The sequence below is a fragment of the Hypanus sabinus genome, assembly GCF_030144855.1.
Source record: "Hypanus sabinus isolate sHypSab1 chromosome 5 unlocalized genomic scaffold, sHypSab1.hap1 SUPER_5_unloc_1, whole genome shotgun sequence".
Classification (NCBI taxonomy): domain Eukaryota; kingdom Metazoa; phylum Chordata; class Chondrichthyes; order Myliobatiformes; family Dasyatidae; genus Hypanus; species Hypanus sabinus.
In genome coordinates, this window is record NW_026778917.1 from 766,461 (window position 1) to 780,309 (window position 13,849).

The 13,849-nt window shown below is 48.9% G+C and overlaps 1 protein-coding gene across 1 annotated transcript in view; it reads right to left on the reverse strand.

Annotated features, from left to right (window-relative positions):
- LOC132385436 (zinc-binding protein A33-like) overlaps nucleotides 1–13,849 on the reverse strand; it is a 35,304-nt gene that overhangs the window by 17,920 nt on the left and 3,535 nt on the right. Inside the window, exons 3-6 of the mRNA XM_059957507.1 lie at nucleotides 13,681–13,776; nucleotides 9,233–9,466; nucleotides 7,120–7,142; nucleotides 6,913–7,028 (exon numbers count right to left, since the gene is read on the reverse strand). Coding sequence (XP_059813490.1) covers nucleotides 6,913–7,028; nucleotides 7,120–7,142; nucleotides 9,233–9,466; nucleotides 13,681–13,776 — 469 coding nt within the window. The remainder of the gene's footprint in view (nucleotides 1–6,912; nucleotides 7,029–7,119; nucleotides 7,143–9,232; nucleotides 9,467–13,680; nucleotides 13,777–13,849) is intronic.

Sequence of the window (13,849 nt, forward strand, 5' to 3'; positions counted from 1 at the left end):
TTAGAGAGGGTGCAGAGGAGATTCACCAGGATGCTGCCTGGATTAGAGAGGGTGCAGAGGAGATTTACCAGGATGCTGCCTGGATTAGAGAGAGTGCAGAGGAGATTCACCAGGATGCTGCCTGGATTAGAGAGGGTGCAGAGGAGATTTACCAGGATGCTGCCTGGATTAGAGAGGGTGCAGAGGAGATTCACCAGGATGCTGTCTGGATTAGAGAGGGTGCAGAGGAGATTCACCAGGATGCTGCCTGGATTAGAGAGGGTGCAGAGGAGATTTACCGGGATGCTGTCTGGATTAGAGAGGGTGCAGAGGAGATTTACCAGGTTACTGGCTGGATTAGAGAGGGTGCAGAGGAGATTCACCAGGATGCTGCCTGGATTAGAGAGGGTGCAGAGGAGATTCACCAGGATGCTGCCTGGATTAAAGAGGGTGCAGAGGAGATTCACCAGGATGCTGCCTGGATTAGAGAGGGTGCAGAGGAGATTCACCAGGATGCTGCCTGGATTAGAGAGGGTGCAGAGGAGATTCACCAGGATGCTGCCTGGATTAGAGAGGGTGCAGAGGAGATTCACCAGGTTACTGGCTGGATTAGGGAGGGTGCAGAGGAGATTCACCAGGATGCTGCCTGGATTAGAGAGGGTGCAGAGGAGATTCACCAGGATGCTGCCTGGATTAGAGAGGGTGCAGAGGAGATTTACCAGGATGCTGCCTGGATTAGAGAGAGTGCAGAGGAGATTCACCAGGATGCTGCCTGGATTAGAGAGGGTGCAGAGGAGATTTACCAGGATGCTGCCTGGATTAGAGAGGGTGCAGAGGAGATTCACCAGGATGCTGTCTGGATTAGAGAGGGTGCAGAGGAGATTCACCAGGTTACTGGCTGGATTAGACAGGGTGCAGAGGAGATTCACCAGGATGCTGCCTGGATTAGAGAGGGTGCAGAGGAGATTCACCAGGTTACTGGCTGGATTAGACAGGGTGCAGAGGAGATTCACCAGGATGCTGCCTGGATTAGAGAGGGTGCAGAGGAGATTCACCAGGTTACTGGCTGGATTAGACAGGGTGCAGAGGAGATTCACCAGGATGCTGCCTGGATTAGAGAGGGTGCAGAGGAGATTTACCAGGATGCTGCCTGGATTAGACAGGGTGCAGAGGAGATTCACCAGGATGCTGTCTGGATTAGAGAGGGTGCAGAGGAGATTCACCAGGTTACTGGCTGGATTAGACAGGGTGCAGAGGAGATTCACCAGGATGCTGCCTGGATTAGAGAGGGTGCAGAGGAGATTTACCGGGATGCTGTCTGGATTAGAGAGGGTGCAGAGGAGATTCACCAGGATGCTGCCTGTATTAGAGAGGGTGCAGAGGAGATTTACCAGGTTACTGGCTGGATTAGACAGGGTGCAGAGGAGATTCACCAGGATGCTGCCTGGATTAGAGAGGGTGCAGAGGAGATTCACCAGGATGCTGCCTGGATTAGAGAGGGTGCAGAGGAGATTCACCAGGATGCTGCCTGGATTAGAGAGGGTGCAGAGGAGATTCACCAGGATGCTGCCTGGATTAGAGAGGGTGCAGAGGAGATTTACCAGGTTACTGGCTGGATTAGAGAGGGTGCAGAGGAGATTCACCAGGTTACTGGCTGGATTAGAGAGGGTGCAGAGGAGATTCACCAGGTTACTGGCTGGATTAGAGAGGGTGCAGAGGAGATTCACCAGGATGCTGCCTGGATTAGAGAGGGTGCAGAGGAGATTCACCAGGATGCTGTCTGGATTAGAGAGGGTGCAGAGGAGATTCACCAGGTTACTGGCTGGATTAGACAGGGTGCAGAGGAGATTCACCAGGATGCTGCCTGGATTAGAGAGGGTGCAGAGGAGATTTACCAGGTTACTGGCTGGATTAGACAGGGTGCAGAGGAGATTCACCAGGATGCTGCCTGGATTAAAGAGGGTGCAGAGGAGATTTACCAGGTTACTGGCTGGATTAGACAGGGTGCAGAGGAGATTCACCAGGATGCTGCCTGGATTAAAGAGGGTGCAGAGGAGATTAACCAGGATGCTGCCTGGATTAGAGAGGGTGCAGAGGAGATTCACCAGGATGCTGCCTGGATTAGAGAGGGTGCAGAGGAGATTTACCGGGATGCTGTCTGGATTAGAGAGGGTGCAGAGGAGATTTACCAGGTTACTGGCTGGATTAGAGAGGGTGCAGAGGAGATTCACCAGGATGCTGCCTGGATTAGAGAGGGTGCAGAGGAGATTCACCAGGATGCTGCCTGGATTAAAGAGGGTGCAGAGGAGATTCACCAGGATGCTGCCTGGATTAGAGAGGGTGCAGAGGAGATTCACCAGGATGCTGCCTGGATTAGAGAGGGTGCAGAGGAGATTCACCAGGACGCTGCCTGGATTAGAGAGGGTGCAGAGGAGATTTACCAGGATGCTGCCTGGATTAGAGAGAGTGCAGAGGAGATTCACCAGGATGCTGCCTGGATTAGAGAGGGTGCAGAGGAGATTTACCAGGATGCTGCCTGGATTAGAGAGGGTGCAGAGGAGATTCACCAGGATGCTGTCTGGATTAGAGAGGGTGCAGAGGAGATTCACCAGGTTACTGGCTGGATTAGACAGGGTGCAGAGGAGATTCACCAGGATGCTGCCTGGATTAGAGAGGGTGCAGAGGAGATTCACCAGGTTACTGGCTGGATTAGACAGGGTGCAGAGGAGATTCACCAGGATGCTGCCTGGATTAGAGAGGGTGCAGAGGAGATTCACCAGGTTACTGGCTGAATTAGACAGGGTGCAGAGGAGATTCACCAGGATGCTGCCTGGATTAGAGAGGGTGCAGAGGAGATTTACCAGGTTACTGGCTGGATTAGACAGGGTGCAGAGGAGATTCACCAGGATGCTGCCTGGATTAGAGAGGGTGCAGAGGAGATTCACCAGGATGCTGCCTGGATTAGAGAGGGTGCAGAGGAGATTCACCAGGATGCTGCCTGGATTAGAGAGGGTGCAGAGGAGATTCACCAGGATGCTGCCTGGATTAGAGGGGGTGCAGAGGAGATTCACCAGGACGCTGCCTGGATTAGAGAGGGTGCAGAGGAGATTCACCAGGATGCTGCCTGGATTAGAGAGGGTGCAGAGGAGATTCACCAGGTTACTGGCTGGATTAGAGAGGGTGCAGAGGAGATTCACCAGGATGCTGCCTGGATTAGAGAGGGTGCAGAGGAGATTCACCAGGTTACTGGCTGGATTAGAGAGGTTGCAGAGGAGATTCACCAGGTTACTGGCTGGATTAGACAGGGTGCAGAGGAGATTCACCAGGATGCTGCCTGGATTAGAGAGGGTGCAGAGGAGATTTACCAGGTTACTGGCTGGATTAGACAGGGTGCAGAGGAGATTCACCAGGATGCTGCCTGGATTAGAGAGGGTGCAGAGGAGATTCACCAGGTTACTGGCTGGATTAGACAGGGTGCAGAGGAGATTCACCAGGATGCTGCCTGGATTAAAGAGGGTGCAGAGGAGATTAACCAGGATGCTGCCTGGATTAGAGAGGGTGCAGAGGAGATTTACCGGGATGCTGTCTGGATTAGAGAGGGTGCAGAGGAGATTCACCAGGATGCTGCCTGGATTAGAGAGGGTGCAGAGGAGATTCACCAGGATGCTGCCTGGATTAAAGAGGGTGCAGAGGAGATTCACCAGGATGCTGCCTGGATTAGAGAGGGTGCAGAGAAGATTCACCAGGATGCTGCCTGGATTAGAGAGGGTGCAGAGGAGATTCACCAGGATGCTGCCTGGATTAGAGAGGGTGCAGAGGAGATTCACCAGGACGCTGCCTGGATTAGAGAGGGTGCAGAGGAGATTCACCAGGATGCTGCCTGGATTAGAGAGGGTGCAGAGGAGATTCACCAGGATGCTGCCTGTATTAGAGAGGGTGCAGAGGAGATTCACCAGGATGCTGCCTGGATTAGAGAGGGTGCAGAGGAGATTTACCAGGTTACTGGCTGGATTAGAGAGGGTGCAGAGGAGATTCACCAGGTTACTGGCTGGATTAGAGAGGGTGCAGAGGAGATTCACCAGGTTACTGGCTGGATTAGAGAGGGTGCAGAGGAGATTCACCAGGTTACTGGCTGGATTAGACAGGGTGCAGACGAGATTCACCAGGTTACTGCCTGGATTAGAGAGTGTGCAGAGGAGATTTACCAGGTTACTGGCTGGATTAGAGAGGGTGCAGAGGAGATTCACCAGGTTACTGGCTGGATTAGAGAGGGTGCCGAGGAGATTCACCAGGTTACTGGCTGGATTAGAGAGGGTGCAGTGGAGATTCACCAGGTTACTGGCTGGATTAGACAGGGTGCAGACGAGATTCACCAGGATGCTGCCTGGATTAGAGAGGGTGCAGAGGAGATTTACCAGGATGCTGCCTGGATTAGAGAGAGTGCAGAGGAGATTTACCAGGATGCTGCCTGGATTAGAGAGGGTGCAGAGGAGATTTACCAGGATGCTGCCTGGATTAGAGAGGGTGCAGAGGAGATTTACCAGGATGCTGCCTGGATTAGAGAGGGCGCAGAGGAGATTCACCAGGATGCTGCCTGGATTAGAGAGGGTGCAGAGGAGATTCACCAGGTTACTGGCTGGATTAGAGAGGGTGCAGAGGAGATTCACCAGGATGCTGCCTGGATTAGAGAGGGTGCAGAGGAGATTTACCAGGATGCTGCCTGGATTAGAGAGAGTGCAGAGGAGATTTACCAGGATGCTGCCTGGATTAGAGAGGGTGCAGAGGAGATTTACCAGGATGCTGCCTGGATTAGAGAGGGTGCAGAGGAGATTTACCAGGATGCTGCCTGGATTAGAGAGGGCGCAGAGGAGATTCACCAGGATGCTGTCTGGATTAGAGAGGGTGCAGAGGAGATTCACCAGGTTACTGGCTTGATTAGACAGGGTGCAGAGGAGATTCACCAGGATGCTGCCTGGATTAGAGAGGGTGCAGAGGAGATTTACCAGGTTACTGGCTGGATTAGACAGGGTGCAGAGGAGATTCACCAGGATGCTGCCTGGATTAGAGAGGGTGCAGAGGAGATTCACCAGGTTACTGGCTGGATTAGACAGGGTGCAGAGGAGATTCACCAGGATGCTGCCTGGATTAAAGAGGGTGCAGAGGAGATTAACCAGGATGCTGCCTGGATTAGAGAGGGTGCAGAGGAGATTTACCGGGATGCTGTCTGGATTAGAGAGGGTGCAGAGGAGATTCACCAGGATGCTGCCTGGATTAGAGAGGGTGCAGAGGAGATTCACCAGGATGCTGCCTGGATTAAAGAGGGTGCAGAGGAGATTCACCAGGATGCTGCCTGGATTAGAGAGGGTGCAGAGGAGATTCACCAGGATGCTGCCTGGATTAGAGAGGGTGCAGAGGAGATTCACCAGGATGCTGCCTGGATTAGAGAGGGTGCAGAGGAGATTCACCAGGACGCTGCCTGGATTAGAGAGGGTGCAGAGGAGATTCACCAGGATGCTGCCTGGATTAGAGAGGGTGCAGAGGAGATTCACCAGGATGCTGCCTGTATTAGAGAGGGTGCAGAGGAGATTCACCAGGATGCTGCCTGGATTAGAGAGGGTGCAGAGGAGATTTACCAGGTTACTGGCTGGATTAGAGAGGGTGCAGAGGAGATTCACCAGGTTACTGGCTGGATTAGAGAGGGTGCAGAGGAGATTCACCAGGTTACTGGCTGGATTAGAGAGGGTGCAGAGGAGATTCACCAGGTTACTGGCTGGATTAGACAGGGTGCAGACGAGATTCACCAGGTTACTGCCTGGATTAGAGAGTGTGCAGAGGAGATTTACCAGGTTACTGGCTGGATTAGAGAGGGTGCAGAGGAGATTCACCAGGTTACTGGCTGGATTAGAGAGGGTGCCGAGGAGATTCACCAGGTTACTGGCTGGATTAGAGAGGGTGCAGTGGAGATTCACCAGGTTACTGGCTGGATTAGACAGGGTGCAGACGAGATTCACCAGGTTACTGCCTGGATTAGAGAGGGTGCAGAGGAGATTTACCAGGGCGCTGCCTGGATCAGAGAGGGTGCAGAGGAGATTCACCAGGACACTGCCTGGATCAGAGAGGGTGCAGAGGAGATTTACCAGGACGCTGCCTGGATCAGAGAGGGTGCAGAGGAGATTCACCAGGACACTGCCTGGATCAGAGAGGGTGCAGAGGAGATTTACCAGGACGCTGCCTGGATCAGAGAGGGTGCAGAGGAGATTCACCAGGACACTGCCTGGATCAGAGAGGGTGCAGAGGAGATTCACCAGGACACTGCCTGGATCAGAGAGGGTGCAGAGGAGATTTACCAGGACGCTGCCTGGATTAGAGACGGTGCAGAGGAGATTCACCAGGTTACTGGCTGGATTGGACAGCATGTCTTATGAGGATAGACTGAGTAAGCCAGGAATTTTGTCTTTGGTGTGAAGGAGAGGTGAATTCATAGAGGTTTACAAGATGATGGGACATAGATTGAGTGGATATACAGAGACTTTTGCTCTGGGTGGAAATAGCTAATTTGAGGGGGCTTAATTTTAAGGTGATCGGAGGGAAGTCAGTAGGTTTTTTACACAGAGTGGTGGGTGCATGCAGTGCCGGAGATGGTGGTAGAGGCATTTATTTACACTAGGGACATTGAATAAACACATGGATAATGAAAAGTGGGGAGCTGTGTGGGAGGGAAGGGTTTAATTAATCCTTGTGGGCCTTGCCATTTTATGGTCAAAAAATCAGTCCAAGTGATGGGTCTTGCCCGAAATGACTGTCCATTTCCCTGCATAGAAGCTCTGACCTTCTGAGTTCCTCCAGTGTTTTGTGTGTGGTCTGCATCTCAATAAATGCTTGCACACCCCCACTATTCCACAGACGAGAACTGAGAGATTTAAATCAGCTCACCAGGCCTGATAACGTCCATCATTGCACGCCAGGCTGCATATTGCAATGGGCCTTTGAATATCCCCAAGGGCAGATCCAGGTCAACCGGTTCTAGTGAATTGCCTTTATTGCTGAACCTGCAAATTAAAGTTTGCATGTTGCAACAATACAGCTGTGATTGTTTGAAAGTTTGACTCATTACTTCAAGAACATGATGGGATCTCTCACCTCCTGTTCCAAATGCTCTCCTCCTGAAACAGACAAGAGGTAGGTCTTAGTATTAAATAGAACACAATAGCCCAGAAACAGGCCCTTTGGCCCATCTAGTCTGTATCAGACTATTATTCCGCCTTGTCCCATCGACCTGCACCCAGACCACAGCCCTTGACTTCCCTCCCATCCATGTGCCTATCCAAATTTCTCGTCAATATTGATTATCATCCCCGCAGCCACCTGTGACACTGGCAGCTTGTTCCACATCTGAGTGATGAAGATTCCCCTCAACAACTCACCTTTCACCCTTAACCCATGACCTCTGGTTGTAGTTCCGCAGAAAAAATCTGCCTGCATTTACCCTATCTATACCCCTCATAAATTTATATACCTCTATCAAATCTCCCCTCAATTGTTTGGTTTTAACAAATCCCAAAGACTTTAAAACAGGAAGCCCCACACCAGTACATAGCTTTCCACCACTGTCTGCACATAAACTTCAGGCTGTCCAGTCACTCCCCGTCCTTTCAGGAGGTCCCAGAGAGGGAGGGCAGAGTTCCCACAATGGTTCCAGGGAGGTGAGAGACTGCAGAAGCCAGGACTCTCCCCGCCCCCCCCCACCGGGGAGAACTTTGGGAAGAGATGGGATGGGGGTGGACAAGATCAGGGTGTACTGAGTGGCTGAGCCCAGGAATCTGTTCACTCTGGCTGACAGTTCATGGAACAGAGATACAGATTTAAAGGTAAGGGTCAGGGTAAGGGGCAGGGGGAGTGAGGGTATCCTTGCCCCCCAGTGAGTGGGGCTAGTCTGTGTGATGGGAGACTGACAACAAAAGCAATCATTATCCCCCCCCCTCTCCCTCTCTCCCCTCTCCTCCCCTATTTCCATGATGCAACCAATCAGAGTACTGTCCATTGTTCTCTCTCTCCCTCTCTCTCCCTCTCCCTCCCTCTCCCTCTCCCTCTCTCCTCCCCTATTTCCATACCAGGTCATGATGCAACCAATCAGAGTACTGTCCATTGTTCTCTCTCCCTCTCCCTCTCTCTCTCTCTTTCTCCCTCCCTCCCTCCCTCTCCCTCTCTCCTCCCCCCCCCCCAACTATTTCCATACCAGGTCATGATGCAACCAATCAGAGTACTGTCCATTGTTCTCTCTCTCCCTCTCCCTCTCCCTCTCTCTCTCTCTCTCTCTTTCTCCCTCCCTCCCTCTCTCCTCCCCCCCCCAACTATTTCCATACCAGGTCATGATGCAACCAATCAGAGTACTGTCCATTGTTCTCTCTCTCCCTCTCCCTCTCCCTCTCTCTCTTTCTCCCTCCCTCTCTCCTCCCCCCCCCCCACTATTTCCATACCAGGTCATGATGCAATCAGAGTACTGTCCATTGTTCTCTCTCTCCCTCTCCCTCTCCCTCTCTCTCTTTCTCCCTCCCTCTCTCCTCCCCCCCCCCACTATTTCCATACCAGGTCATGATGCAATCAGAGTACTGTCCATTGAGCAGCTATAGATAATTGTACATGCCTGCTCATCCCAGGTTTAAAGCCCTCTGTTGATCATGGACGTTGTGTCCTAGCTGTCTACATGGACAGCAATCAAGTCAGTACACAAGCCAGGGCAGTACGATATGGAGAGAAAGCAGGTGCCCATGTAGCAAGCTCCCCCTCTCCGTGCAGCTGGTGAATCGGAAGAAATAGCAGAGACCGATATGGTTTGGCACCAGTAGCACTGAACTCAACATAGAACTGCCTTAGGGACTGCAGCTCTGGGGTTTCCTTTCCTGGGGGTTTAATCCTGAAGCTCTCTCCATGTGTGGGTGTAGCTGCAAGGCAGCGGAGTTTTCCTTCGAGATGAGCTGCCAACCATGTTGATGAGCCCTATCAATGACTGGTTTACCCACTATTCCTATCAGTAGATATGGTTCTGCTGGGCTAAGCCGCACGTGAAGGCCAGGAGCTGGACTTGGTAGTGTCTGGCAGAAGCATTTAAGATAGTGGGAGCTCATCCCCACTGCCTCCCCTGGAAATGACAACCTTGAGGAACCTCTGATTGGACAGCACCAAGGAATTTAAAGTTACTGAACCTCTTCATATCCGATCCCCGAATGAGGATTATTACAATCTGGTTGCCTACCTTGAGTAGGGCCATTATATCCTGTTGGTTCATCTGGGACTGCAGCTCTCCCAGTACATGCTCAATGGCGTCCAGTGCATCCTGAATCTGCTGCAGATTCTGTTCCATCTCCTCCAGAATCCGGCCCTCTGCCTCTCGGAGGTCACGGCTCAGCTGCTCCTCCCTCTCATTAAGGAAGCGGTGCATCCTTGTAAACTCGAACTTGATGTGACTCTGCAGGCTGCTCGACTGTTCCTGCGAGGCAGAAAAAATGTGCTGAAAAATCAACGTTCAAGAAGTTATCGGAGTACATATATGTCACCGTATGTAACATATGGGTTCATTTTCTTGCAATAGAATCAATGAAAGACCAGACACAAAATGGAGAAGCAGTTGTAATGCCCTAGTTAAGATATCTACTGCTGCACCGTGAGGTACTTCATTTTAGCAGTCTTCTCGGTAGGAGCAGAGCTCTGCTGGTAAGAGTGTTTTGGTTTCGGCTAAAGGAACCATGTTGTTCAACTTGGGGATGTTGTATCAGCCAGACAGGATTGTCTTGGGTCGTGTTGTAACTTTCTGCCCAGTGTGATGGGATGGCGCATCCTTGAGAGCCGGGTGGGAATAGATTTCCAAATGACGGTACACGGCACAAGGGAAGATGCCACCAAATGCTGTCCGAAGGAGAGACCCTGTTGTAAAAAGTGCTTCAAGCCAACGAATGGTTCAGGAAGCTGTGTGTTTAAAGGAGGGAGTGCCAATACTCCTGGGTTAGCCAGTTCACCTGAACTGGTCTTCGAAGAAAGTTCAAACTATGGCTGGTATCCTTAGTGCAGAACATGGGTTCAGCGTGAGTAATCAAAGCAAAGCGACCCAACTAAATCAGAAATGAGCTCCAACGTTCACATGCACATTTGGACTGGTTTAACTGTAATGCAACCTTCCCTCTTCCTTTTCCTGTTAACTGTTCGATAAAGTTGAAATTTTATTCTGGTGTAAGATCTGTCATTTCTTGGTGACTGGTAATTGAGTGTGAGCAATATTTACACAGCATTTGCTACAGTCAAAGTTCCTTAATTGGAACATCATTGTCCGGCTTGGTTGAACCCCAAATCATACCCCAAATCAAAATACCTAGACGTATTTTGCTTCTGTAAGGTGGCCCTCTCACCACTGAGTCTCATGCCTGTTAGCAGAGTTAGCCAACGAGCCATGGCAAGAGGTCACACAATCAATGTGCAAAAGGCAATGAGCTGCATGCATGAGATGAAGAGTTCTTCAAGGAGAGTCCAGAGGTTGTGGGAACAGTTCAGTGCTGGGGCGAATGAAGTTAAGTTATCCTCTCTAGTTGAAAAGCCAGACAGTTAAAGGTAATGACTGTTCCTGAATCTGGTGGTGTGAGTCCTGAGGCTCCTGCACCTTCTGCCTGATGGAAGCAGTGAGATGAGAACATACCCTAGGTGATGGGGGTTCCTGTTGGTTGAGGGGTAATAATTGTTCCTGAACCTGGTGGTGTGGGCCCTGAGACTCCTGCACCTCCTGCCTGATGGTGGCAGCAGTGAGACGAGAGCATGGCCTGGGTGGTGGGGATTCCTGCTGACTGAGGGGTAATAACTGTTCCTGAACCTGGTGGTGTGGGCCCTGAGACTCCTGCACCTCCTGCCTGATGGTGGCAGCAGTGAGACGAGAGCATGGCCTGGGTGGTGGGGAATCCACTAAAATGGCATATTTGTGGATGACTGCAGGACTGGGGTGTAGTGGACAGCGAGGAAGATTATCAAAGCTGGATCAACTGGAACAATGGCAGATGGAATTTAATGCAAATGTGCATTAGTGAATCATTGCACTTTAGGAGGGCCAACCAGCGCAGGACTTGCACAATGAGCAGTAGAGTGTTGATGAGTACGGGAGAACAGAGGGTTCCTAACCCTCACTATGACCGAGGCCACTCTTCATCTCGTGTTCTCGGTATTTATTGCTTAATTATTTATTATTATTATTATTATTAATGTATGTCTATATTCTCTCAGCTCAAGCTGGAGAAACCCGAAGTACGAGCACAGCCAAGCACATTAATTGTAAGGAACTTTCAGACTATTCCAGTGTTGTTTAGTATTGTTGCTTTCTGGAAGTTTACAGAAATATTGCAGAGTAGGCTTAATTGCTTAATTCTATTGTGTAGTGCCTTTGGGACCAGTTGTAGACAATATTCATGTTCCATAGTCTTTCAATTTCCTCTTTTATTTCAGCATATGTCTGGTGTTTCTCACTTACTGATTTCTGTAAGTTACGTGTGTTTGGAAAGGCTCTATCTAGTAAGTAAACTGTTCTTGCTTGTTTACCCAGAATTGTTATATCTGGATGCTTGTTAGAGGCTGTCCAATCGATAATAATGGATCGGTCGTAATATAATCTCTGGAACTCTGACTCTAAAACTGGATTAGGCTTTTATTTATAGTATGGTCTGGTGTTTGTGTTTTAAAGCGAGGTTTTGGTGAATGACATTTGCTGTTTGATTTTGCCTGTGTACGTAATCAGATTGAGTTAAACTGCTGCAGGATCGTGTAACGTGTTCAACTGTTTCTGGTTTCACTTGGCATTTCCTGCATTTATCATCTTGTTGGTCTTTTATTATGTATTTATGATAATTTATATGATATTCTTTGTAAATTTTCCAGATATTATTCTAAAACAATACATTAACATGGGTATAGTGAAAACGTTATTGCCTTAGTTTTACATCTATCACAATAACTATCAACATCAGGAAAGATTTTAGACAATCTCTCCTTCATCAAATAGTAACGATGTACAATTTTAAACTGAATCAGTGAATGACTAGCACAGATTGAAGAAGGGTAAACCAATTTCAAGATCCGTATCCAGTCCTCCATCGTGAAAGTCAAATTAAGTTCCTTTTCCCAATCTTGTTTAATCTTAAAGAAAGGGCGCTTATCCCATTGTAGTAATAAATTATAAATTCTTCCTTTAGTAGGTTTTTTTCTTTTTTTTGTGTCGCCATATTTTTCAATCTTTAAAACATTGATTTTTTTTCCCTTTGAGACATTGTAAGGGTCACTTACTTCGATGTACTCGTGTTATTTTGGATTATAATAATAATAACATAAACATTCGAAAAGGAAATGTTATTGGTTATGTTTCTACCATTGAGCTCAGCTTGGCATGTTTTCTTAAGCCGAAGTAAATCCTGTCAAAAGTTTTCCCATTATTGCACTATAATCTCTTTTCTTTGCTTGTTGAGATCCCAAATGCTTTCGTTTTGTGTTCCTCCATCGGTTGTATTGTATCCAGCTGCTCTGCTTTGTACTCAATGAGCTCTATTGCACCTTTCTTTATGTTTGATGTTCTGTAATTATCCCGTCCAAAGTTCATGTTCATTTCTTTAGAAAATAATTCTAGTTGGATGAATTGCTTTAGTTTTACTTCTGAAGGAGCGTATAATTTCAATTCACCCATGTATAGAGGGTGTGTCAACGTGTAATTTGTTTGGTTCTTTCTGATCTGATCCCCAATTGTTGTGCAGTTCAATCAATTAGAGACGGGTTTAAAGCTAGACTGAGCCAAAGTGAACTTACTGTTTTTTTCCCTTTCTTTATATATATATTATTTATATAGCTTGTTGTTTCCCCTGCTAGTTGTCTGCAATATTGCTGCTGTCTTTCAGTGATTCTGTTATGGCGGTTGGACTTATTGAGTCATGCTCTTACAGTGTCACAAAACTAATGTCAGGGGTGCACTTGGTGACATATTTGTGCTTCGATAACAAATTTACTTTGAACTTTGAATCCAGATACACAATGTCTTGAAGGTGCCATCACACACGGATAAGGGCTTACAGAAAGATTTTGGCACATTGGCCTTCATAAATCAATGTACTTAGTGCAGGAGGTAAAGTTGTATAATATGTTGGTGAGGCCTCATTTGGAGTGTTGTGTGCAGTTCTGGTCACCTACCTACAGGAAAGGTGTCAATAAGATTGAGAGTGAACAGTTAGGAGGACTTAAGGTCCTGAGTTAAAGGGAAAGGCTGGGAATGAGGGGAGATTTGATAGTGGTGTACAGAATTATGAGGGATACAGTTAGGGCAAATGCAAGCAGACTTTTTCCACTGAGGTCGAGTGAGACTACAACCAGAGATTATGAGTTAAGGATGAAAGGGAAAGTCAGTGAGAACGTTTTGATTCAGAGGGTGCTGCATGTGGAATGAGGTGCCAGCAGAAGTGGTGGATGTGGGTTTGAAAGCAATATTTAAGAGAAGTTTGCATAAGTACATGGATGGGAGGGGTATGGAGGGCTGTGGTCTGGGTGCAGATCAATGGGACTAGGCATATTAATAGTTTCTGTGTTGTTGGGCTACATGATTCCGAGTGAAGACAGCGAGGCAGGAGGGTGGCAGGTGGGTAAGGGTGGAGAGGGGAAAAGTGAGAGACCCCACTGAAACGCCAGCCTCACCCGCACTTCGGAGATCTTCTGCCTCTGCTGGAGCCTGGCCTTCAGGGCCGCGGCCCTCCTTCGCCTGGCCGTCTCCAGGTGCGACTGCAGCTTATCCTGGGAGGAGGCAAGAGAGACATCACGGCCATTTAGTTCACGTTTATTTGTCAATTAACCATACATGGATACA